This window comes from Lepidochelys kempii, chromosome 4 (genome assembly GCF_965140265.1).
Source record: "Lepidochelys kempii isolate rLepKem1 chromosome 4, rLepKem1.hap2, whole genome shotgun sequence".
Lineage (NCBI taxonomy): Eukaryota > Metazoa > Chordata > Testudines > Cheloniidae > Lepidochelys > Lepidochelys kempii.
In genome coordinates this window covers 115,903,224-115,930,936 of record NC_133259.1, presented here as the reverse complement: position 1 = coordinate 115,930,936, position 27,713 = coordinate 115,903,224, and the positions used below count along the sequence as shown (strand labels likewise).

The 27,713-nt window shown below is 41.4% G+C and overlaps 1 protein-coding gene across 2 annotated transcripts in view; it reads left to right on the top strand.

Moving 5' to 3' along the window:
* CRMP1 (collapsin response mediator protein 1) overlaps positions 1-27,713 on the top strand; it is a 68,948-nt gene that overhangs the window by 6,844 nt on the left and 34,391 nt on the right. For both annotated transcript variants that reach the window (XM_073342537.1, XM_073342538.1), the window contains exons 2-4: positions 17,609-17,697; positions 23,454-23,638; positions 26,196-26,360. In XM_073342537.1, the coding sequence (XP_073198638.1) occupies positions 17,609-17,697; positions 23,454-23,638; positions 26,196-26,360 (439 nt within the window). The remainder of the gene's footprint in view (positions 1-17,608; positions 17,698-23,453; positions 23,639-26,195; positions 26,361-27,713) is intronic.

Sequence of the window (27,713 nt, the reverse complement as noted above, 5' to 3'; positions counted from 1 at the left end):
CAGCTTCAAGCCTCCAGGGCTCTTACTGAACATAATGCATGCTCATTGCAAAATTATCAAACAAAAAATCAACCAAAACCACCCTTAATAGCATCTCCAACTTTTTCCCCCCTGATCTTTTGGACCTGCCACCAGCTCTGTTTTCATTATATCAGTTGGAGTTTTGCTGTTGGGGAAGTACAGATTGATCCTTAATCTTGCTTCCTGAAGGCTCTGCAGTGGATTTTCAGTACTGCTGTCCGATGTACTAATCATGTGTCCCAAACTCTCACAGAAGTCAGAAGGAATTCTGGATGTGCAAGCAAAGCAGAGGCAGGCCTTAGTATCCTATATTGTACCAACGTCTGGTGGTGGTGAGGGGTTGCGTTGGCTCTGTTTAGTCAATTGTCAAAGATTCCAAAATGGTTTTGGGAAATGTTTTGTTGTTGTTCCCAGTTCATGATTGAAAGGCATCACCAAAAGCCATATCTGCAATCATTACTCAGACAAAACTTACACTGACTTCAGAGGGATTCTTCCATGGGTGAGAACGGAAACATCAGACTCTAAGTGTGTATTATACACGTAGAGTCGTGTTGGAACAATTTGCATAGCGGGGGTGCTGAGAGCCATTGAACCAAATTGCAAACGCTGTATATGGTGGAAACCACTTCAAGCCAGAGAGTGCTGCTGTACCCCGTCACTCCTAGTTCTAGCATCCCTGTACATGTATCCTTGTGGAAGAACCAAGCAACATTCTCAGTCTGACCAGTCATGGCAGAGACTCAGAAATCATGATAGGAAATCAGCACAATAGTAGTTACCTATAGAATGCTCACTGTGATCTGACAAGGGAAATAATTTTGCTATTCCCTACTTGTCTGACTTTGCCTCTTACTGTGTTGCTCCCGGACTCCTGCTCACTGCTTGCAATGCCAGCTCTGATGCCCTCTTCATCCATTTCTCCCATGAACCTCTCCATGTCTTTCTTTCATGCATCCCCCTTTGTATGGAACAAGTCTAGTTTAATCTGCCAAGCCCACGCCCTCTTCTCATGTTAATCGCTCCTGAAAATTAATCTCTTCTGTGATGCCCACAATGAATGGGTGAAAAATAGTTACTATCTTAAAATCTCTTTTTGTTCCTTCCTTATTTTTATACTAGGGCTGTCAAGCAATTAAAAAAATAATCGTGATTAATTGCATGATTAATCGTACTGTTAATAATTGAATACCATTTATTTAAATATTTTTTGATGTTTTCTACATTTTCAAATATATTCGATTTTAATTAGAACACAGAATACAAAGTGTACAGTGCTCACTTTCTATTTATTTTTGACTACAAATATCATGTAAATATCTTGCGACGCTGGCTACAACAGTGCCATGCGAATGCCTATTTTCACTTTCAGCTGACATTGTGAACAAAAAGCAGGCAGCGTTATCTCCTGCAAGTGTAAACAAACTTGTTTGTCTGAGCGATTGGCTGAACAAGAAGTAGGACTGAGTGGACTTGTAGGCTCAAAAGTTTTACATTGTTTCATTTTTGAATGCAAGTTTTTTTTTACATAATTCTTCATTCATGATAAAGAGATTTCACTACAGTACTCATACAGTACTTCAACTTTCATGGTAGAGAGATTGCACTACAGTACTTGTAATGGGGGGATTGAAAAATACTATTTCTTTTGTTTTTTACAGTGCAAATATTTGAAATAAAAAATAATAAACATAAGAACATAAGAATGGCCATACTGGGTCAGACCAAAGGTCCATCAAGCCCAGTATCCTGTCTGCCGACAATGGCTAATGGCAGGTGCCCCAAAGGGAATGAACAGACAGGTAAATATAATATAAAGTGAGCAGTGTACACTTTGTATTCTGTGTTGTAATTGAAGTCAATATATTTGAAAATGTAAAAAACATCCAAAAATATTTAATACACTTCAATTGGTATTCTATTGTTTAACAGTGCGATTAAAACTGCGATTAATTGGGATTAATTTGTTGAGTTAATCGCGTGAGTTAACTGCGATTAATCAACAGCCCTATTTTATACATTTTTTAAAGAATGAACTCTGAATTGAACCACAATGCTGTGCACATGCCGAAATGCAGGGACCATGTGAGCATCTTGTCACCTTCACCCTTTCTCTTTGTCTCTTTCCTACTGTTCATCTCTCCCACTTGTTGTGTCATATCAATGAAATTAATTACTGGTGAGGTATAGTGCTACCCAGTGTAAGGGTGGCAGAATCCAGCGATTGGATTGCAAACACTTTTGGGTAGGAACTCAACCCCCATCCAAAATTGTACTTAGGCTCCTAAGTTCCATTGAAGTTGATGGAAGTTAGGAGCCTAAATACCTTTTGTGGATCTGGGCTTCTGTCTTTCTGTCTTCTTTGACAGACCTAGTTGATTTCTGGGTCTATAAAATAATAAATAATGAGACTAAGCCTTTTTCCATAGGGTACAGCAGGGAGTGTAGCATGGTTGTGTTTCTGTTCAGGTGTAAGCAGAGGATGAGAGTTGGTGCGAATAAGCTTAAGCACATCACGTAGTCCTCTGCACTGAGTGAAAGTAAATCCCAAGCCCTTAGTGGGCTCTCACCCTGTTGTTCTTGAGTGCAGAGTAAAGAAGAGGCAGGGAATGGACCAGGAGTCCAATTAGAAATCTGCTTAATCATCATCCTCATCATGAGAATAGGATAGTTAGCGACATACTCCCTTCTTAGACTTTTCTTGTGTTCTAGGCAGGAATCGTGTTGACTGTGCAGCTGCACTCTCATTAAAGTAGGATTGAGTTCTCCTGCATCCATGGTCCTGCCCATCACTTTTGACCTGGTGCTTGTACACATCACAATCTACACCTCTTCTGTGCAGGATGAAGCTCCAAATAATGTTGGGGAATCAGGGGCTCTGCCACGATACAATGAAGCATTGAAACATCTATCATTGTTTGCTGTTCATTATTACATTTAGAACATAAGAATGGCCGTACTGGGTCAGACCAAAGGTCCATCTAGCCCAGTATCCTGTCTTCCGACAGTGGCCTATACCAGGTGCCCCAGAGGGAATGAACGGAACAGGTAATCATCAAGTGATCCATCCTCATTGCCCATTCCCAGCTTCTGGCAAACAGAGGCTAGGGACACCATCCCTGCCCATCCTGGCGAATAGCCATTGATGGACCTATCCTCCACGAATTTATTTAGTTCTTTTTTGAACCCTTCTTATAGTATTGGCCTTCACAACATCATTTGGTAAAGAGTTCCACAGGCGGACTGTGCGTTGTGTGAAGAAATACTTCCTTTTATTTGTTTTAAACCTCCTGCCTATTAATTTCATTTGGTGACCCCTAGTTCTTGTGTTATAAGGAGTAAATAACACTTCCTTATTTACTTTCTCCACACCAGTCACAATTTTATAGACCTCTGTCAGATCCCCCCCCTAGTCAATTTTGTGTGTTTCTACAGCGCTTGGTATTTTCCAGGCATGTAGGAAGATGAGCTGCCAGTTTAAATACACAAAATACAGGCAAAAGAGATGTGACACATTAGCAAAGTGCCTGGTACATGCGTTGTTTAGTTCAATGATTTATTTACATTTTAAATTATTTCATGTTGTCATTTGAGCTCAGTTAACAGGAGGACAAGGAAGGGTGTGCAGCGAGTGGTGGACAGCTAGCCACGAGAAGTGAGGATTGAGGCAGGACCAGTAAGAGAGATGTTTCTTAGTCTATTAGAGATGAGGATCTCTTCCAGAAGAAGGGAGTGGCCCAAATTGTGGCCTGGAGTCATCAGTGGGAGAAGGAGATGAGATGCAGTGGAGCTGGTAGAATGTAATGTATGGGGGTGTAGTATGGGGTAAAATAGGAGACAAGAGGTGAGATATATCAGGGGAATTTTGAATTTGATGTAAAATGCGGTAGGAAGCCAACATAGGAAGATGTTCATAACAATGGGCAAAGAAGATAATTTTAGATGTAACATGTAGAATTGACTGAAGTGAGCAGAGCTGAGAGGCAAGCAGGCTTGAAAGAAACAGGTTACAAAGAGATCACAATAGCATTGTCAGTATTGTTCTTTCTGGTGACACAATCCTCTAAAACTGGACACTGATGGTCAAGATGGGTAAATTGCAGACTTCCATAAGGCTTTGTCTTAGACACGTAGCCTTTAAGGTCAGAAGGGACGATCATGATCATCTAGTCTGACCTCCTGCACATTGCAGGCCACAGAATCTCAGCCACCCAATCCTGTAATAGAACCTCTGGCTGAGTTACTGAAGTCCTCAATTTAAAGGCTTCAAGTTACAAAGAATCTACCATTTACAGTAGTTTAAATTTGCAAGTGACCCATGCCCCATGCTGCAGAGGAAGGCGAAAAACCCCAACAGTCTCTGTCAATTTGACCCGGCAGGACAATTCCTTCCTGACCTCAGTTATGATGATCATTTACACCCTGAAGATGTGGGCAAGACCCACTAGCCAGACAGCTGGGAAAGAATTCTCTGTTGTAACTCAGAGCCCTCCCTATCTAGTGTCCCATCACCAGAGATTGGAGATATTTGCTAGCAATCACAGATGGGCTACATGCCATTGTAGGCAGTCTCATCATACCATCCCCTCCATAAACGTATCAAAATAAGTCTTGAAGCCAGTAAGGTTTTGTGCCCCCACTGCTCCCTTTGGAAGGCTGTTTCAGAACTTGACTCCTCTAATGGTTAGAAACCTTCATCTAATTTTCAAGCCTAAACTTGTTGATGGCAAGTTTATATCCATTTGTTCTTGTGTCCACATTGGAGCTTAAACTAAATAACTCCTCTCCCTCCTGGGTATCTTCTTCCTGTTTGTATTTATGTTTCAGAGTAACAGCCATGTTAGTCTGTATTCACAAAAAGAAAAGGAGTACTTGTGGCACCTTAGAGACGAACATATTTATTTGAGCCTCATGAAAGCTTATGCTCAAATAAATTTGTTAGTCTCTAAGGTGCCACAAGTACTCCTTTTCTGTTTGTATTTAGTATCTGTAAAACTGCTAGGGGAGACTGTAAGACACCATGGCCTAATATGCTAGGGGAGATTGGAAGATGCCATCGCCTGAAATGCCAGCAATATGTGAACGCTCAACGATACATTTAATTCACTTCCAGTGTCAGCATCATCTCCCAGAGATGTAAGGCCGTATCTATGCTAACACTTTCATAGCTTCTCACACCATTGTTTTAGTGCTGGTGCAGGGCTGTAGATGACATGGTGGTAAAAGCACCTGAGCCTTTTCGACACTAACTTTTCCACTGGAGATAGCTAGTTAGTGTATCTATAGTGCAGGAGTCTAAGTGAGATCAGTGCTTGGATGAACATGAACTGACTGAAGCTAAACTCCAGGGAAGCTGGAGATGATGCTGGAACAAAGGCGAAAAATGTTTAGAAGGATTAGCTAATACTAAACATCACCATCCAACAAAGACATATTACCTGTGATTGTTAGAAACAAGGGGGTCCTTCTGGAGCTCTTTCTGCTACTGGATACCCAGTTAATGACAGTCCCAGAAAGGCCTGCTTCCATCTGTGGCTATTCAAGAGATTTAGCCTCATCCTGATTGTCCAGCACTTGGCTTTGAATACCCATGAAATCATGACCTCTAGCCTTGATTACTGTGATGCACTGTACTTGGGTTTGAATGTAGGAGCTCTGAAGATACTCCGGTTAGTTCAACATGGAGTGGCCCACAATTAAGCATTGTAAGTTGCTGCAAACACATTGCCCAATGTTCTAGTCACTACTCTGAATCCTGTTCAAATTCACTGGCTCTCCAAAGTTCTCATTAGATCTCATGAGATACTCTGGACAAACAAGGGTATCTAATGAAATGCTTTTCTTTCTGTGGCCATGAGCTACTAACTTCTTTGCCAGAATGGCCATTGAACACCCATCATATTGTGAGTCAAATTCAGACCTGGTGCAGCTCCACACCAGAGCCAAAGTTGTCCTTCTGGCCCGATTCATGCTTCCAAAAAGAGCATTAGTAAATTTGATCTTTGATTCTGTGGTTTACAACATGAACAAGCTGTGCTGGATTGCTTTATTTTTTTCCTCTGGGATGAGACATTTCCGGGACTAGCCTGTTGAGATTTGGAAATTCAATTTGAATTGCCATAATGGAAATGTATAACCCAGGAGGCAAATATAATGACAGCCAGTGGAACACATTTAGTGCTGTATCCTCCAGTCCACACTCAGGTGACTCTTCCACTGACACCGATACGTATTGTTTTGCCAGAATAGGGAGTGTGAGGGGTCTACACCATTGATATTGCTGAAGCAATGAAAAGATGGCATTTATTGTGAAGAATTTACACAGGTTTGTTTTTTACAGTGTAACCCTTTTACGCTGCATGATAAAGGAGTGAGATTTTGCTAGATGAATAAATAGCTAGGTCCCCAAAAGAGAGAAAGAAAAGGAACATCAGATTGTTTAAACGAATAAACATGAATGAACTTGGCTGTACACCAAGCGATGGCATTGCTACATTTGATGAAATCCCTCCTAAGTGAATTACTGTATAGAAGAATAAATTCGTTAAAAAAATAGGCTTAAAAGCTTTTGGGCAGGTGAATCCATTAGGGTGCTAGCAGAAATGATGCCTCAAGGATATAAATGAGTTACAAGCTAGGTCCTTAGATAATTTGGTGTTCACACTAGCTGAAATATTATGAAATATGAAGATTAATATTACACTATAACGTGGTCATGGAGATTACAAAGAGAGAAGAATGCTGTTTAAAAACTAAGATATTTTAAAGTTTTGACACAGACAGTCCTTTGTGGAATCCCATTTACAGGGTTTCTTTGATCCTTTCCAGAAGGACACAAATGCTTAGGAAGGGATGGCTTTCTTCATTTGCTGCTAATATTTTGAAATCATTTCCTTCACCTTGCTAAAACCAAAATGGCTTAATCATAACATAACACATCCAGTATTAAAACTGACCATGTTCAGGGAAAAAAAAGCTCTTCTGTATATTGTCTCTTAGAGAAATAACTTTCCGGGGGGAGATATTTTAAAGGCACAAAGAGGCGTGGGGCTTTCAATGGGAGATAGCCTTTGAAAACCTACCCCTAGCCAATATTAATCCAAGTAGTTTTTATTGTTGATGTTCTGTTAGTCTAGGAAAACACAAACATCAGCATATGTATCTTCCCTCTAAAGCAGAGGAGCCAGAGATATTTTTAAAGGCTTAGTGGCAGACTATTCTACTTTGGAAATGTTAAAGGAGCAAAGAGGCACGTGTTTGAAGCCTAATACTTCTCAGATCACCTCTCTCAAATCACACACATTCATAGGCAGTGAATTGGAAATACAAGTGGATTTGGAACACAGAAAAGACCATTTCTGATTATGATGCATGGCAAGATACATAATCATATTAAGGTCTATATGCTACCTGAGATTTCGGTGTAAACCGTCCATTGTCAGCTGTGGAACTTTAAGAATTGTGATGACTGGGAGTCAGGTTTATCGCTGATATAACTCCACTAAAGTCAGTAGTGTTACACGAGAGATGAATTTGGCTCTGGGCGTGGCCCCCTTTGAGGCCTGGAATATTGTGGGTTGGGAGTCATTTCAAAAGGCTTGATCAATTGGCACTGGTTGCAGTTGGAGCAGGAGCTAAAGACTGAAGCCAAAAATGAAATGGTTCTGGACCTGTTCATTGTGCTAGCCTGATCTGGTTTTGTTTTGTTATTGTTGTTCTCATGCAGCTAAAGTAATTGTAGTTAATCAAAAAAGGATGATTGGTTTATTTGGCTCTGGGGACAACACATGAGTGGGAGTTCCACACGTGGAACAAAGGTACAGATACAATACTAGAGGTACTTTCTGTGCTCCATTTTGTAGGGATTTGGATGTGGTTTTATATCGAAATAAACTATGCAGTTGTGATATGATTGGAATGAATACAGTAGACAATGTGTGTCAATTCACTCTGATGCACCGCTGCATTATTTTCATTGGACACAGTACATTAATTAACCATGATAACCCATTAGAACATTTCATGTTGGGGGATGGCATTTTCATTCCTCAGTAATTTCAGTAGCAGACTAAGAAACGTCAGTGTAAAATATTTGTTCATATTTTGATGTCTGTATTTTTTAAAAAGATCACTCTAGCTCAGCAGAAAAGGTGGATATGAAGACAGATGGCTTTTGACTTTGTTGTGTACATCCCACCATAACATCTGAATTGGATTTTCCAATAACCCAAAGCTTGGTGGTGTACTGATCCAGTGATTTTTTTGGATTATCCCATTAAAACTACAGGGAGCCATTTGCAAAATTCAGGACTGGAGCTGGGTTTAAACTTTGAACATTAGGGGTGGGTTCAGATCTATCTCTTATCTCTACCAGGCATTTTGCCATTTGTGGGTACATGGAAATAATTTCCATACTTAAAAAAACCCGTGTATAGATTGTGTCAGACTTGTAAGAAAAGACCTTTGTACAAAAAGCATGAGTCTCCAGCCTACAGATATTTGCTCTTTCTGATACCGTGCAGACAATAGTAGTATCTGGATAACAGCCTGCTTTCTCTGAGCAGACAGCCCCTCCTCCTGCATGATCCTGCAGCGAATGATGCTGACTTTGTGACATCTCCTTCTGTTGCCATGATAATTGCTGTGTTGTCACAGACTAAGCTCTGTGGCTTTACTGGCAGATTAAAGCAGGAGAAGTTAGGCCGTGATTAGGAGAAATCACCAGAAAAATGCTGCAAAGCATATACAAGCAGGTGGCTGTCCGTAGTATGTAAGTGCTGTGTGATATACAGCAGGGAGCTCAGCTGTGAAGAGCTGGAGAGTCATGCACTCATAAAATGGAGATGCCGGGAGCTGTCCGCTAAGCGCTGCATGATGCGCTGTCGTTAGGTTTGCACCATGTTGTTTCCGGGGATGACAGTGTAACATTGTTGTGACCATATCGTCACTTATATTGCAGTGATGGGTGAAGTAGGAATACTTAGGGCCAAATTCTTCCCTTGATTCCACCAGTATAAATGCAGACTAATTGCACTGATTTCAGTGGAGCTATCCCACATCTCTGGTGTAACTGAGAGAGGATTTAGCTTTAGGTAGGTTATATTGGTACAACCTCAGGTCAGTACTTCGCTTTGTTATCATTTTGGATCTCTCCCTTAAACCTGATATCTCCTTTTCATTTTTCTCCTTCCACCTTCCAGATGCTGGCAGGTCTTCCCCCTTGTTCCTGGCAGCGTGGCAGGAGGGGTGGATGCCTGCAACTTGCTTTTGCCATCCCAGCATGTGTGAGGTAGCTCTAAGCTGCTCCCACACAGTCTCCCACTAATGTTCTCCAGGCTGCTTCATGTGTGTTGAGCAACATTTGACTCAGTTTACCTAAAATTGCGGCTGAGCAGGGCTCTGACATACCCTGGACTCTGAAGAGCTACCTGTGGCTCATGAGCCTGGGGTCAGGTAACGCACTATTTGAATATTTTCTAAACAGTGGCAGACCCTCTTTACACTGTTGTCTCCTCTTGAGCCTGGACTCTAATGTATTATTTATTATTTCTATTGTGTTAGCACATGCTGGCCCCTGTCAAGATTGAGGCCTCGTTGTACAAGGCATTGTACAACAAGAGACACTCCCTGCCCTGAAGAGTTTACAGTAGAGAGAACAGAGGCAGATGAAAGGGGGGAGAGCAGAATACAATGTAGAAGGGAAGGAAGAGGGAGCAGAATACAACATAAAAGGGATGTAGACAGGATGATCAGAGAGATATGTATTGTTCATTGTTTTCTCTGGCCTTTATTCAGCGAAGTGCTTCAGTATGTGTTGAACTTTAAGCCTGTGCTTAAGTACTTTGCTGAATAGGGATAGCAGTTTCACACATTGGTCTCATTTTATATTAAGGTTCCATTCATAAATAGTTTATAAAGGGTTAATCAATATTAATAGATGTTTTAATAATTGGTCAATTATTCTAGATCATTATAATCCGTGGTTATAAGCAACCCATTGACCTGTACAACTCTGTAACAATCTGTAACACTTTTTACAGATGTGCTTATGACGACAGCTGGCTGGAAAAATTCCAACTCAATAGTTTGTCGTCAGAATTGGCTGATTCGTTTGCAGAGAGCGTTCGATTTTGACAAAATTCCAGTGAAAACCAGGCAGGGTTTCATCAATCCTGTCTTCTTTCCTGCCACCTTGCCAGCTCCGTTCCTCATCAGCTGCGCTCTGGCTCCCTAGGCTTCCAGGGAGAATGCAGAGTGCCTGTGAGTCAGGGACCGCAGGGCTTTCCAGGGTCCATGGCTCTGGGGCAGTCCATCTGGTAGATTGCTCAGGAGTCAAGGCACCATTTCCTTTCACAGAGAATATCAATTTTTTTAGTTTTCTTTCTGAAGGAGAATGAAACCAAATTCCAAAATATCATCATTCTCTTCAAAATGGAATTACCTCTCTCTACCACGGTTCACTTAGAACCATCTGTATCACAGGCTACTCATGTCTCTAACACACCTGTGACATCTGTTAATCATTTATTAACCCTTTACAAACTATATATGAACTCTTAAGATAAAGTGTGACCCAGACGGTTAAGTGTTTTGCAGAATTTGGGCCTGCATAGTTTTTTGTTACAAATTACTATATTGTGTAGCTTTTACTGAAACAAAATAATTCTTATAGTCCTTGCTTGTTCCTTCTGGGTTCTACTTTTGCCTCTTTTCTGTCTGTCTGTTAATAAGATCCCTGACCTATTGCCTTTGTTGTTTGTATTGTTAACCTTTGCCTGTTTATAAAGAAAAATGTAAAACATCTTGATGCATGGAAAGCTTTGGTGACCCATTAGCAGCAGCAGACGGGATGTTTTTAAATGTTGGTAATGTTCCCCCCAACAGATAAATGAGATGCTGTCTCTTTGTAGTAGAACAATATTAATGTTTTAAAAGGAAATTGAATGAGCTGAAAAAGAGTCCACAAGATGATGGTCTGTCCAGGTCAGCAGGCACAGTAGTAAATCACCATGGTGAGGAGGTACAACCGCCAGCACACTTCAAAATAAATCATTACCTTTCAGGCCCCTCATTAAAAAATACTGCAGTTACTACTGACAATAGAGAGCCTGAAAAATAGCTGAGATCAGCAAGGCAAATTCTAGGGTGGGGACTTGCATTCCTCTCCACATTTTCATAGTCAAAGGTTAGTAGCATCTGAGACTGATCCCATAGGGATCATATTTCATTGTAGTTCAGTGCCTTGATTTTACCCCGGAGTCCCCTGCATACTTTATCTCATGAAAAGTCTCCAACCTTTTGTGTACATGATCTTTCCTCATGTATTATATTGAAAACTTCTTTCTTCAGGATGGTTAGATTATCAGATGTATCTTTCACAGAAAGACAGAACAGTATGGCGGGCCTGCTTCTGAAAAAAAAACCCACAACCACTTATATCCATGCTGAATTTTAAGCATGTGCTTAAAATTAAGCACATAATTAAATGCTTTGCTGACCAGGGGTTGACATCATAACAACTAGCTCTTATGTAGCATTTTTCATCAGCAGATCTCAGAACACTTTACAAAGGAGTTAAATATAATCCTATTTTTACAGGTGGGGAAACATAAGCGTGTGCTTAAACGTTTTCTAAATTGAGGACTCAAGTATTTGCGTAACTTTAGGCACGTGAATAATCCTTTGTTTAGTCTTTGCAAGTTCAGGATCTAGAAGAGATACAAGGCAAAATGGGAATCCTTATTCATCTTTTTGAAAAGAAGCAACAGAAGAATCAGAGGCCCCTTATTACTGAATGGAACCAAACACATTATTTATAATGGATATTTTATTCAGTTAATGTAACCTCTTCTTCTAATTATGGAAGAAACAGGTTTTGCTTCCTCAAAGTTATTCACTGTTCACAGTTATTTGACTAATATCTTTCCAAATTCAATATGTATTAATCCATGAATGGTTGAAATCTGAGCTGTGTTGCTCAGTTGTGATTGGTTAGATAAGTCACATGATATTATTCCTGTTTCCTGGCTAGGTGAGGTGTGCTACCATTTCCAGCATGACTCCTCGAGTGCATGAATTTAAACTTTAGTTTCTGTGCAATTTTGAAATTTGCTTTCTGCAAACATTTTTGCAAGTGTAAATTGATTACTTGAATGTTCACAGAAATGAGAACACCTAAGCACTAGGAACAGGGCACCAGCAAATTCTTTGAACATTTGAACAATTCTTCACAAAATATTATAGATATATATATTTGGCATTATTTGTTCATCTCTAACACTGAAAACTTGCATGCAAAATGCTGACCGACTCTTATTATTCCTATAGTGAACAGTGCTCCACTTAGGAGTTTGGCTACTACAAATTAATATAAATTCTTCCAACTCAGACATGAATTACTATTCCTAAGCATTTACACACAAGGCTTGACATGGGCTTTTAGTAATTCAGCTTTCATCAACTTTAAATGGATACTAGCAATTAGTTTAGGATTTTTATGAGGTCTACATATGCCCTATTGCTGATTTTTTAAATGACTATGTAAAAGCTCTGTGTATTTACATGTTTGCCAGCAGTGTTCAAAATCCAAACACTGCTGCGTGATGCTAGTACATCAGAATCAGAAACCTGACTAAAACCAGTTTACTTTTACAGCTGAGGCCAAGGGAAGTGAAAACATGCTGAGTTAGTTTTTACAAAAGTAACCTTCAGTTGTGGATATGTGTGTGTAACTCTACTGCTCATTCAGGTCAGAACTCACTCTTTCCCTCTTCTCGTCTCATACCAACCTGCAGAGCTAGTAGACTACAGAGAATGGAGCGTGCTGTACCTCCCAAGAGAGATTGCGTGGCGCTCACTCCCTCTTTTTCCCTGTGCTCTTTGAAATTCTGGGTGGGATTGGGGATGGTGGAGTGCATATAGGACACACTCAGCAGGCTCTTACTTTCTGCTGCTGACCAGCTCTATGGCACTGTGATGAGCTATAGCTCTGCCCCCTGGGAGGCTCTTTTAGATCACAGAGGGGTATGGAAAAGGGACCCTGACTGGCTTCTTGTTTCTCATGGGAACTCTTTTCCCCTATTAATTCCCTTGCACATCTCTACTAGAGCCCTTACTCAACACTAGATTCACATATAAAGACATGCACACAGAATTAACTCCCTCAGAAAACTAATTCATTTCCCCCCTTTTATGCATGTCACTCAGCTTGGGCCATGAAGGCAAGCCAAGTCAGTAAACTGGTCTGTTTACTGGTAAACCAGTCACTCTCATTCTGTTCTCAAGCACTTATGTTGCACAGCCGAGTTTGGTTGGGCTGGCTGTAGCCCTCCCAGAGCTCGCCCTGCAGCAGTGCCATGTGACAGTGCAATTAAATCTAGCCCTGGAGACTGAACTGTTCCATTCACAGAATGGATACTGAGCAGGCCGCAGCAGTGCAGACTTCCCTGAACTGCGTGACTAAAGTCCCCTGAAATGAATCTGGAGGGATCACCTGGAGGGGTGAGAAGGTAGTTCAGTCTCCATGTCCATTGAGTCCTTCATCTATCTGCTGAGACAGTCAACCAGAGACCAGATTCCATGTTGTCTCTTGTGAGGCACAGCACAGAATGTATAGATCGGGGAGGGGGCAGGGAAAAGGTGTATATTCTTGGCTACTCTGGGGAACCAGCACAGTTGAGCTTACCGGGCTGCTGTTAGTTAAGGCAGCTTCCCCACTGTAGTCAATAAGTTGTTCTGGGACCAAGAACTACTGGAGTAAAGACTCTCTGGCCATTACTGGTTGTATTTCCAACTCTAGCCCTAACCCTGGCTGGCCCTATGACAGGGGCTATAAAGGGGGCATTGTAGGGCCATGTATGCTAGGTCTATGCTGCTCTTGTGTTGAGGGAATTGTCCTGGGGGTGATTGTTTTCCCTTTATGGCTCCTGTACATTATGGTAGTGACATAAAAGAGTTGTAGTATGATCTGGCCCAAGACTGAAAATTACTATTGTATGTGATGGCTTTGGCATTTTTGGACATTTGTCCTCTAGGAACTAGGTTGTGCCCACAAACTCATTTCACATTGGCCACTTAATATCCATCAGATGGTAATACATTTCAGTCCACTGTCCATCTGGGCTGTATGTCAATGGGTGTCATCAAGGCTGGAAAAGACATCTGTTGGAAAAGTAATATGGCAAAACAAAATTTTCAATAAATTCTTGGAATGTATGGCAAACTTTTGTATTTCAAAAAGTGGAGGAAGTAAGCAGGGGGACAGCCATTTTAGACTTGATTCTGACCTACAGGGAGGAATTGGTTGGGAATCTGAAAGTGAAAGGCAGTTTGTGTGAAAGTGATCATGAAACGATAGATTTCATGATTCTAAGGAAAGGAAGAAGTAAGAACAGCAAAATAAGGAAAATTGGACTTCAAAAAAGCAGACTTTAACAAACTCTGAGAATAGATAGGTAAGGTCCCATTGGAAGAAAATCTAAAGGAAAAAGAATTTCAGGAGAGCTGGCAATTTCTCAAGGAGACAGTATTAAAGGCACAACTGCAACCTATCCCAATGTGAGGGAAAGGTAGGAAGAATAGTAAAGGGCCCATATGGCTCCATGAGGAGCTCTTTAATGACCTGAAAATCAAAGAGGAATCCTACAAAATGTGGAAACATGGACAAATTGCTAAAGATGAATACAAAAGACTAGCACGAGTATATGGGGACAAAATCAGACAGGCTAAGGCACAAAATGAGTTATACCTAACAAAGGACATAAAAGACAATAGGAAGAGGTTCTTTAAATCTATTAGGACCAAGAGAAAGAGGACGGAAAATGCAGGTCTTCTACTTAGCAGAAAGGAGAGCTAATAACTGATGCATCAAGAAGGTTGATGTGTTTAATGCCCATTTTGCTTCAGTCTTCACTGAAAAGTTTAATGGTGACCAGATACTCAACACAATTAGTACTAACAACAAGGGGGAAGGAATGCAAGCCAAAATAGGGAAAGAATAGGTTAAAGAATATATAGATAGTTGGATGTATTCATGTCAGCAGGGCCTGATAAGATTATTCCTCAGGTATTTAAGGAACTAGCTGAAACAATCTTGGAACCATTAGCAATTATTTTTTACAGCTCATAGAGGACAGGTGAAGTGCCAGAGGACTGAAGAAGGGAAAACATGGTACCTATCTTTAAAAATGGGGAAGAACTGGCTAGGTGAAAGTATGGCTGAAAAGGAGCTGCGGGCTATAGTGGATTCCAAATTAAGTAAACAGTCTGATGCAGTTGCAAAAAAGCTAATATCATTCTGGAGTGTATTAACTGGAGTGTTATATGTAAGACACGGGAGGTAATTATCCCACTTTGCTTGGCACTGATGAGGCCTCCGCTGGAATACTGTGTCTAATTCTGGTTGCCTCACTTTAGGAAAGATGTGGACAAATTGGAGAGAGTCCAGAGGAGAGCAACAAAAATGAGAGAAGTTTTAGAAAATCTCACCTATGAGGAAAGGTTAAAAAAACTGGTTTCTGTTTAGTCTTAAGAAAAGAAGACTGAGGGAGGACCAGATAAGAATCTTCAAATATGTTAAGGGCTGTTATAAAAAGGACTGTGATCAATTGTTCTCCATGTCCACTGAAGATAAGACAAGAAGTAATGGCCTTAATCTGCAGCAAGGGAGATTTAGGTTAGATTTTAGGAACAACTTTCTATTTATCAGGGTAGTGGAATCCCCATCATTGGACGATTTTAAGAACAGCTTGGACAGACACCTGTCAGGGATGGTCAAGGTTTACTTGGTCCTGCCTCAGCATGACTTCTGGAGGTCCCTTCCAGCCCTGTATTTCTATGATTCTATGATAAGGTGGAAGGCTATGTTATTCCATTTGTCATTGTTAATTGTATGAGGTGTTATTAGCAACACAGGTAGCATTTATAAAAAATGGTATGTGGTTTTCATCTTGATGGCATCACTTTGATGGGAGTGATGAGACTAAAACCCAGACACAAAACTCAGAAAATGTATGCCTTTCAGGTGGCATGATTACATGATAGGTGGAATGTATAAACCAGGAGTGGCCAAACTGGCTCATGAGCCACATATGACCCTATTACCATTAAAGTGTGGCTCGTGGAGTCCTCTATGCCTCCCCTTCTCCACCTACCAGACTGGGGTGGGCAGGGGGGGAGAGGGTGTTGGAGCTTGGGACCTCTACCTTGCAGTGGAGTGGTGGGATAGGGCTTCTGCCCAGCGGGTAGGGGCATCTTGGGTCTTCAGCCCTGTGGGGTGCACCTGCTGGGGCTCAGGACCAATTTTTCATCCATGTGCGGAATACATTTTGTTATGTGCATCAAGGTAATGTGCGGATGTGCGCCACCAATAGAAACAAAAAACCTAGATACAGTATATATTTTTAAAAAGTTACCAATAGGGATAATTACTCCAGCCAGGACAAGCTAGGCATTTTAGAACTCACTACTCAAAGAAAGAAAAGGAGGACTTGTGGCACCTTAGAGACTAACCAATTTATTTGAGCATGAGCTTTCGTGAGCTACAGCTCACTTCATCGGATGCAAAGAAGCAGTGCAAGAGAGAAATAAAAATTATGAAATGCATAGATCAGTCTCAAAAAACTAAAATAACACACTTTGAAAGAATAAAATTAGAGAGACTATATGGGGGTTGCAGGAGTACCAAGAAGGAACAACAATAACAACAGTGTTGGGAGGTGTGTGACACGGACACTGTGTGTGTGACACAGAGACTCTGTGTGTGACACTGTGTCTGTGTGTGTGTGACACACAGACTCTGTGTTTGTGTGTGTGTGCTGGCTGCTGGAGAAGTTTCTGAGCGACGCCTGTCTGCTGTCTCTTTAAGGCACGCACTGAAAGCTCTCCTCCTGAACTATGTCCTGCCCTCCCCCACTCTGCGGAGATGGGTACATGGGTGGGGAGTGGGGAAGAGAGAGAGAGAGAGTGTGTGTGTGTGTATGTGAGAGAGAGAGACAGACAGAGACAGAGATTGTGTGTGTTGGCTGCTGGGTAAGTCTCTGAGAGACCGAGAACTGTCTCTTGTTCAGAAGAGACACCGGAAGGCTTGTTCAGACCTCAGACTGCTGCGAGTCCTGATGAGCCCTGTCCCCTCTACCCTGCTCTGTGGAGATGGGGTACAGGGACTGGGGGAGGGGGACACCCTGACAACAGCAACCTCCTCCCCCTGCTCTGCACAGCCAGCAGGAAGGTCTCAGAAGCAGCTGCAGGAGCAACGTGGCTGCAAAGCAGCTGGGGCTGGGGGGGCACCGGAACACACGCTGGATGTGCGCGGCTCTGCTCATCACCTGCGCGGCCGCCCAAGCGTGCAGCTCACAGGAAACGCATCTTGGGACTTCAGCAGGAGCAGGTGTGCCCTGGCTCTCGAACTTCTGAAGATTGTTGTATTTGGCTTGGAGGGCCAGTAAGTTTGGCCACCCCTGGTATGAACTGAGTGTCCCTGGCACTTCTGATGTTAATGGGTCCATGGTATAAAGGTTAGGTTTGTTGTATTTGACTTGATTCCATTTTTGTTTACTTCATAAATGTTTCTTCTTTTTTCTCCCCTCAGAGTGATCGACTGCTCATTAAAGGTGGAAGAATTATCAATGATGACCACTCCTTCTATGCAGACATATACCTGGAAGATGGACTTATAAAGTTGGTTTTTAAAATACTGAACATTTTTGCATGCATATTAATTATAACAGTGAGCTTGACTCCTCCAGCTTGCACACCTCTGTGGATGCCTTGTAATGTTGTATGTTGTAGAGGAATATTTTATTTATTATAAAAATCTGCTTTTCATCTTTGCTAGTGTCAGGCAGGTAGAAGATGCCGTCAGTCAGTGTGACTGGAGTTCTTTGCACCTGCAATGGGTCCATTTTCAGTTACTTCTGACAGGACTTAGTCTGTGTCAACACCTGTGCAGCGCAGGTAGTCGCACAAGCCCAGCTGAGCTGTCAGGTACCTCTAGTGCAAGAGATCCCAGGCAAAGATGAACGGTTACTTGGCTGTGGGGTGCTTGTTACAGCTATTTTCTCTCGATGATATTGGTGCCATTTTTGTGCTGTATGTGGAAACTGAGTCCCTACATAGGCACTTTTCCTCACACGGAACCCCTAGTATGTGTCCCATGTACATATACGGCTGCTCTCTTGTACACCAGCATTGTGTACATCGCTGCTTGTGCACTGAATATAGATGCTCTTTGTGTTCTTTCTTCTTACACACTTATATAGAGATGGGCAGGTGTCACGTTCCTCAGGGTACAGTCTGGACTGTTGAACAGCTGTATCCCCTCAGCTCTAGTTTTTTACACTGCTTTACTGTGAACTGCCACTGCTCGCAGCCCGGCTTATACACAGCCACTTCCATGTAAAATAACTCCCAGCTGAATACATGAATGCTCTCCCAGCCACATATGAGTTACATACAGGGTGACACCTGCATGTTCTTAGTCCCAGCCTTGACCCCAGAAATGTGCATCTTGTGCTGTATAGAACCCTCCTGGACAGGACAAGCTCATTGTGAGTCCGTCATTTCAACAAAGGAAAATGATTATGCTCCAGCCTCAAGTGGAGTTTCCCACACAGTCTAATCCAAACATACTGGTTAAGATAAAACAATAAGATAAGTTTATTAACTACAGAAAGATAGATTTTAAACAATTACAAGGCATAAAGTCAGAATTGGTTACAAAAGAAATAAAAAGATAAAAATGCAAGCGAATTCCTAAACTTTAACAAGGTAATCGGATTTAAAGCAAGTCTCTTTCTCTCACCACAAACAGAACCTGCAACAACTTCAGGATGCCAGCTGCAGGAGCAATACAGATTTTCTTTGGATAAACATATTGCTTCAGAAACTCATGTTTCAGATAGCCTTGAATGGATTCAGATAGTTGAGATGCAAGGTTCCTCATGCAGTTCTGTGCTTCCCACTCTGGACCTTGGCTGAGAAGAAATATTGCTAATTTTGCTGAATTGTAGAAGTGCAAAGATGTTGTGATATTCACAAATATCCAATAGAGATTAGTTTGTGCCCACCAAACTTTCTTCACTTGTGACATATGCAGGTTTTCAGTGCACGTCTCCAGAGGCCAAAAGCTACGGCATGAAAAAATAACAACGATCAATAAATAATACATTGTTTCTCTGTCTTAGGAGCTCCTTTTTTGTAGATGGACACGGTCAGACTAAAAATGATGTTCTTTAAATAGTTAGCCATACCTGTGTTGTTAATAATTCTATAGATTATTACAACAGAAAGAATATAATAAATGTAATGCACCTCATTCATCTTGGACAATGAAAGACTATTCTGTTTTATGTTTCTTAGTTTCTAGTCAGTTTCCCTTTCTGACTCTTGTGCATTTGCTCAGCACTGGACATGTCCATTGCAAAAAGGAAACAGGAGTGCTTAAATCCCAAGAAAATCTCATTTTAATTGGAGCTAACAAAACTCTTGGGAGCACTCATGTTGGTCTGCACAATCAGCCAATTAGTGTCCCTTTAAGAAGAGTGTTACTTCACCTTAGTGCTGCCCTTTTTTGTTCAGATGCACATTCTCTGTGGTTTCTGTAAACATGTCATATAATAAAACAAATGAGTTGACCTTTGAGCTACCGTGAAGTCTGAAACCTCTTGTGAATTTTAGGCACTGATCCTGCAAACACTTTGGGTGGGATCTACAAAGAGACTTAGGTGTTGCAAAACTGAGCATTACGGCTTCTAACTTTTTGGCACATAGAAAATCACAGGAACAAACACTGATCTGCAAAGCCTGAGGGAGATGCTCAGGCTCCATATACAATGCAATAGACTGTGATTCACAAAGCCAGTATGGCACGGGAGAAGCTGTCTAAACTAGCCAATGGGAGACACCAACCAGAGGGGTATGTGCTAAGCCCTGCCCCTCTCAGGGAGATAAGCCCCTAAGTCTGGGCTGCAGGGAGGCGCCTAGCTCTCCTAGTGATCCACAAACTTAGGTGGCTAAGCACTTATCTTCCCCTAGATGCATGTGGGACATTCAACAAAACAGCTGGGGGCGGGGGGGGGAGAGGACAAGGATGTCCCTTATAGTCTTTCGCTCAGCAGTAGGATAGTCACCCAGGATGTGGGAAACCCCTGGTTCATGTCCCCGCTCCTCCGTAGGAGAGAAAGCATTTGAACAGGGTTCCACCACCTCCCAGGTAAGTGCCCCAGCTGTGAGGCTATGGAGTATTCAGATGTGGGGCTCCCTCAATCTCTCCTGCTGAAGTTGTTCCATTTTAATTAAACAATGGAATTCTTAAATGTGATATGGGCCACAGAATGAGTTAGAGTGATTCTATCGCAATGCTAAGAAGTGGCAGATTCCTGTTCATATCCCTTCTCCCCCTCAGGAGGGGGTGGGGGGCGGCTTGAATCAGGGGTCTTCTACATCTTGAGTGAGTACCCTAACCCCTGGGTTAACGATTACAAGGGCGGTCTTGCTCCTGCAGCTGTTCTGTGTGAACTTGTCTGAGGGGCCCAATCCAGTAGGCATGCTCGGAAGCTGCTTACAGGGTTGGACCCCTGTGTATGACTTGGGCAGCCAAACACTAGTGTTCCCCAGTTTGTGAATCACTGTGGGGCTTAGGTGGGAGATAAGTTTCTGGGTGCTTATCATGAGGCAGTAGTGAACATGCTCAGGCCTAGAGAGAGGCTGTCTAAAGTGAGGCTGTATACCCAAAGGAAAAAAACGTAGGCACCTACAGGGTTAGGCAGCAGCCATGTGGGTGTTTTGTGGATCGCAGTGGTGCCTAAAAACAGGACTTGGGCTCCTAAAAATGGGACTTAGGTGCCTAAGTACCTGCCTGGTTCCCACCCTTTGTTCTTTGTTTACAAATTTGAGTAACTGCACTGAGCTCAATGGGGATTTCTCGTGTGCATAAATTTAAGCATGTGAGTAAGGGGATTCAGGATTGGGGCCTCTACATTATGCCCTAGTCAACTTGTTCATGTAGTATGACATTGCTTACTTGCTTTGTTCACAGGAAATTATAGAGCATGGCAACTGTTTGAGAGGGTGAATCTTGCAAGTTGCTAATGATTACTGGTGCATCAAATGTCTGGGGGCATTTGCATGGTAACTTTAAGCATAATTCCCTTTCTCTCTCACTTGTAAGCAGCAACTAAATGACCCCACTTTTTCATTAGCATACAAATATTATTCCAAAATGAACTGTCCAAGAAGCCTGACACACCACCTCTTGCTCAGTGTTCCAGTCAAACAGTCAGAATAAAAATCACTGAGCAATGCCAGTGAGGATCAGCCTTCTTCCAGCAGGCTTAACCTGGGTGGCAACACTAGAAGTGAGACAGGCTGTCTAAAAGTGGCACCACCTTGCTATCCGCACCAGCCAAGTGTAGTGAAATCCATTCACTTCAACATAATGGACTGCAGCAATGTTGAGGAAGCTGACGCTCTGCAATGGACTGAGAATGGCTCAGGCCCTGGTTTAGCAAAGCACTTCTACACATGCTTAACACGCTTGGACTTCAGCGGGACTGAGGCCTGTGTTTAAATGCTTAACTTTAAGCACATCGCAAAGCCTGTCCTTTTTCGGCAAAGCATGTGCTTAAGTGCTTAGTTGAATCAGAATCTGAAAAGATGATATTTTTAAGGGGGAAATAAAACCAGCTTACTTTTATTTTTTGATTTTCTTGTTTTTCACAGTGTTCACATGTAGTCTTTGGAATGCTATTCTTATTTCAAAGTAGAATTTAAAGGAGATGGATCTTAGTTCTTTTTTTCCATTCTCAGATCTCCTTGCCACACAAGGAAAGCAATGTAGCTCTGATTATAATGTTAGGGACAAATGATCATCTGGTGTAAATTGACTTAGTTCCACTGAAAACAATGGAGAAATGCTGATTTAAACAAGCTGATGATCTTCCCCCTATTTTCATTTGTTGAGTACCTTGTGATATTTCTTTGCAATTCAAATTTGAAGAATCCTGAAGCATCTTAAGTCCCTTTTGTGTAACCTGTTGTGCTGGTCTGCTTGCATTCATGCAGCTGTACTAATTCCCTTCCTATTTTTCACTCTATAATTAGCTACATTAATATTTATCATAGTTGTAAACATGTTACAGCATGCCTCCCAATGTAATGCAACATTTGGGTGACTATTGGGCATTTTCCACACACAGCTATATGGCCTCAAGCTGAGCTGGCATCAGATCTCACTAGCTAAGCTTGGTTAGTACTTAGAATGGAGACTTCTAGCAAAAGTCCAGATATTGCAGGAAGCAGTGTGGTTAATTCAGAACCTGGTGCTCTTCCCTCTAGACTAGAACTGAGCCCTGTGTCCCACTGTAGTATGGGACACGGTGCTGTTGGATGTGGAGTCCTTTGGATGAGGTGTAAAAATGAGCTCTTGATCTCCTGTGGTTCTTTTTAAACTCTGGTTGTTTGGCCAAATTCCAGTTTGAGTAATTACTAGTAGTTTCCCCTGTGTATAATTAATAGTTATATTCATTTCCCATCCTAAATTGTTGCTACAGGCTGTTAAACAGTTGCCAAGTTTCATTTCACGGGTAGCTGTTGCATTTTAATGTTGGGCAAAATAAATTCAGGATCTATATATGTCTGGGATGAGTACACATATATGCACATAAATATTATTTTATCCCACAGAAAATCTATATTGAAAGGGAGTTAGGGCTAAGAGTATGTATCAGTAATTTAGGGGAAACTACATTACAGGGGTGTGGTAATTATCCTAAAACAAAGTAGTATAAGCCCAGGAAGTTCACAGTTAATGTTAACCAAAAAAAAAACCCAAGCAAGCTGAAGTGTGGAAATGCAGTGTTGTGGTACCCATAGAACCTTTACTTCGCCCTGTATTGACCCCAGGAGGGGTTAACAATTTTTGAAATCTAACATGTTTTTAAAAATCAGTTTTAATCTAAGTGGAGTCCACAAACACTAAAATGCCTTCCTCGCGATTGTATGGATTTTGCATTGTGTCACTGTAGGACAGAGTTGAGATTTCTACTGAAGAAGAAGCTTTCAGTTCTGAAGAATTACAAGAGGAATTACAAGACCTGTAATTCATATATATTGAAATGTAGCCTATGCACAAGATTGAGTTTTAACTATAGGGGAAGTTTGAAGAAACTATGACTAGAGTTTGTTTTGGTGCCCTAACTGTGCATTTTCATACCTTAAAATGAATTGAATTTCTTTTAAGTTTAACTTTAATTTTGAATGTCTTGGGTTTAGAATGTTTGGTTTTGAAATAATTGCAACTTCCCTGTAATATAGTTTACCTAAAATGGTAATACAAATATTAATAATACAAAATTACTGATATGTGCGCTCAGCCTTGATTGTGTCTTAATTTAGTTTTTGTCTAGAAATTTCCTTGTGCTTTTCCTGCTGTTTAGACAAATAGGAGAGAATTTGATTGTTCCTGGTGGAGTAAAGACAATTGAGGCTAATGGGCGTATGGTTATCCCTGGGGGAATCGATGTCAACACTTACCTACAAAAGCCCTACCAAGGAATGACTGCTGTTGATGACTTCTATCAAGGCACAAAAGCTGCTCTAGCAGGCGGTACCACCATGATCAGTAAGTACTAGACACTCTCACCTCTCAAATCTAACTATCTTGGTGCTGAGCGGAACCTGCAGTTTTCAGTTCACATGATGTTCACTGGGTTTATCGGTGTATATTCTACATAGCTGTTTTCAGAAGTCATTTAAGATCAGATCAACTTCTGGGTCTTCTGCGGCTTGAATCTCCACTGATTACTGTAGACAGCTTTACCAGGATCAACATGAAAATGAGGTTACCCTTAGAAAAAGCAGCTGCACAAAGGGTAGTGTTGTTGGGATTCCCTCTGAAACTTTTTCCACCCAACTTATCCAGAGCACCATGTCTGCTTCTGGGAGAACACTTCATCTAGTTCTCTGGGAACCAAAACACTCAGTTCAACTCCAGAATTTGTCACTCTCCTTTTGTTTGGCAAACAGCAAAGCTACGTTGAGTTGATCAGACTCAAGCGTAGGAGATGAGTGTAGGGTGTACCACACATCCAAAGTTACACAGAAAACCTCTTCCTTTATATATATTTGCTGATTACATTGCATTTGCTATATATTACATCACACATTTTTGGGTTGGCTTGGTTACTTTGCAGGAACCAGTCCGGCATGCTCTGTTCATGTGCTGTTCATGTGGGAACCTGTTCTTTAATTTGAGATTTATCTTGTCAGTTGTCCGTAGTATTACGGTGTAGCTGCTTGCGTTAGCTAGCACAGACATCCTGACTCCAGCATACTGCTTGTCAAGCCCCTATTGACAACGTAACTGTCCGTGCACCTTGCCTCATTTCTTAGTGGCCATGATTGGGAAGTTATTTATGTCAAGCCAGCTCTACAAGTGTGTCCTGTATTTCTCTCACATAACACTCATGAGATCTACTATACTTGCTATCACTGATTTTTTTTTTAATCAGTTGATACAGGCAGTAACAAAGCAAAGCAACAATTCTAATAAAGTGTTGTGCTTACAGTGTCATATCAGATACTGGTAAAAATGTGGAAAGTAATAAACCAGTGGTATAAGAAATCAGATATGAGACCAAGGAGGAATGAAGCCTGCTTACAGCTACATCCTGGAAGCAGGATGTCCTGGTAGGATGGTCCTGGCTGTTAAACTCGTCCTTTGCGCATCAGATTGCTGAGCAAGCTGCATCTTTTCTGCCTCGCATTTGCTTGGCTCTGGACTAAGATTATGTGGGGCAGAGCCTCAGCTGGGGTAAATGGCCAAAGCTGTCTGATGCTGCCCCATGGAGCTGTGTTCCCTTCGAGTTGGAAGTGGGTCGTGGGGGATGGCTAGTTTTTCTGGATGGTGCTTTGCTTTGAATGTGTGTCATGCACCAAAAGGCCATGAAAATAGGCACACAATACATTATTGTTTTTTAATAGTGGAAAGGGTTGCTTTTTAGTATATTTTCTTCAGTTGGGTGCTCCCGTATCTTTTAGCCTATTTAGAAAGTCTAAATAGGCTTTTATTTCCATCCTCTCTGGACTGGAAAACCAGATTCACTTTTAAGCAGGTGGATAATATTGTTCAGTATATTCCAGTAAAGATGGCAGAACAGCATTCTGCTAACAGTCCCTCTGCTGGACTCCACTGCACACGGTTGTGCAGACGTTTTAAATGGTTGCTCCATTGTAATCAATGGAAAGTTCAAATGCATCAAGAACATGAGGTGGGACCTGCCAGCTATATTCAGTACGTTTGCATCAATGAAGAGGTTAAAACAGATTTCTTTCTGGACAATCGTTAAATAGCTGTACTTTTCCTTTTGGAAGTTATTTCATTTATTTAATGTAGCTGCTAGGACTGTTTAATTTAAGGATTTCTCTACTTTATTAATAGTGTGAAGTTTCTTAACATGCTTTTCCCTCTTTCAGAATTGAAAAATGCCCAGTAAAAGGCTCAGTTCTATACATTCAGTAATACACCAGAAGGTTTGCATATGTTAAGATACAGTACACCTTGCTGTGTTTTCATTATTCAAGTAGAACCCAACCCTGCAAACATGAGTAATTCTACATGCATCATTAGTCCCAGTCATTATCACACTGACTCTGAAAGCCAGCGTGACTGAGTGGTTAAGACTTGAATCTGCTATTTTGGAGCCCTGGATTCTATTCCCAATGCTGCCTGAAGATCTCTTCATTAATTTATTGGTAAAGAGGAATGGGCTAATTCATGACAGCCTTCTAGAAAAGGATATAAGGCTTTGGTCAATAATGAGAGTTATGAAGTGCATAGAAATGTAAATGGCAGTCAGTAGAGACCAGAATTCATGATCTCCGGCGTGTCAGCTCAGTGCACCTTCCCTAAGATACAGGGTGTTTAGATCTCTCTCTCACGTCTGGGAACGTTTCCTGACTTCATGGTACAGCAAAACAGGCTGCTAGATTCAGCTTCAATGCAGAATGTTCTGCAAAAGCTGGAATACTTGAAAGGTCTGTATCTGTCCCACATCCTGCAATTTATACTGTGTCAATAAAAATCCTGCTTTGTTGTAGGTACACTATAGATAATTACTGAAACTGCAGAATAGGAAATACGTGCAATTTGTGTAACAGGTGCTTCATCTATATTTCAGTTGATCATGTGCTTCCTGAAGCTGGAGCAAGTTTATTGACTGCATTTGAAAAGTGGCACGAGGCAGCTGACACCAAATCCTGTTGTGATTACTCTCTCCATGTGGATATCACCGGCTGGTATGATGGGATCCGAGAAGAGATGGATATCCTGGTGCAAGATAAAGGTTAGTTAATGAAAATAAAATGTTTTCATTTTCTCTAAGCAATGTGCAAATTCTCAATTCTGAAGTACTCCAGATAGTCCTGTTATTTCCCACAAAAGAGGCATATAGGTACTAGATACCCTGGCCATGAACCTTTGTATTCATTTACCCCTGTGTAAAGTGGGCCTGAAACTCCATGCACTGCAATCAATCAGGAGTAACTCCATTAGAGGCAGTAGAGTTATGCCAGTACAGATGAGGAGAATTCAAATCAGCAAGGGGAAAAGGTTATCTGATTAAAAATGATAGCACTTGATAGATGGAAATAACTCTATGCAAAGTGCAAGGCAGGCCTTATGTTAAGATAACATAATTAGGAGACCAACCTTGAGTGCTTGGACAGTCGTCATAGGCTATACATCTTTGAACAACAATGCCACATGGCACTTCACCTGCTTTGACCTGAAATTTGGAAATATATGGCTAATTTTCAAAATTAAGGCCAAAATTTTCAAAACTTAGAACCTAAAGTTAGGATTCTAAATCCACATTTAGGTATCTGGGGGAGTGACCTGATTTTCAGAACTGCTGACCATTCAGCAGCACCCACTGGAAGATAGTGGAGGCCCAATATTTACGAAAATCCGGTCACTTATTTAGGAGCCTAACTTTAGACACTTAAAAAAAAATATCTTGGTCTAGGTTCCTAAGTTGTGCCCACAAAACACGCATTTATATAGTTCATTACCCATTTGTTCATGTGCACTCAGAGTGCCTGAGTACCAACTAGGTATTTATTGCTAAAAGTATAATCTGGGCTATATATGCTGACTCTTGTATGTCAGAAAGCCAAATATATAAATGCAGTGTCCTTTGTAGAGTGTTGTGATGGACCATATCTGACATGCTCTATTTAAATAGAACTGTACTGTATAACTATACAGACAAAGCACAGCTTGTTTACTGTGTAGACAGTTTTTCAGTGAGAAACCACATAGATGGAGTAATATAGGACTTTTCATCCTGAGCAGCACTACTGTAACAGTACACCTGCTGTGTAACCAGATTTTAGGCCACAAAATATTCTATCAACCTTTAAAGTCTTTAATCTTCAGGATAATGTACAATTTGGGCAAAATGAAGCTAATTTTACAATGCTTTTTATAATAGGGCTGATTTTATAGGCTGACAGCATTTGCCATTGTTGACAGTGCCAAATCAGTCCTCTGCCCCTGCTATCATCTTTGATCATGTGGATTTAAATCTAGTTTCAGCTGGATTTACTATCAAGCAAGTGTACTGCAGTTTGTATCAAAGGTTAGCTGTTATTTTCCAGAGCTGGCTCACAAATGGCTCTCGTATGTGCTTGAGGGC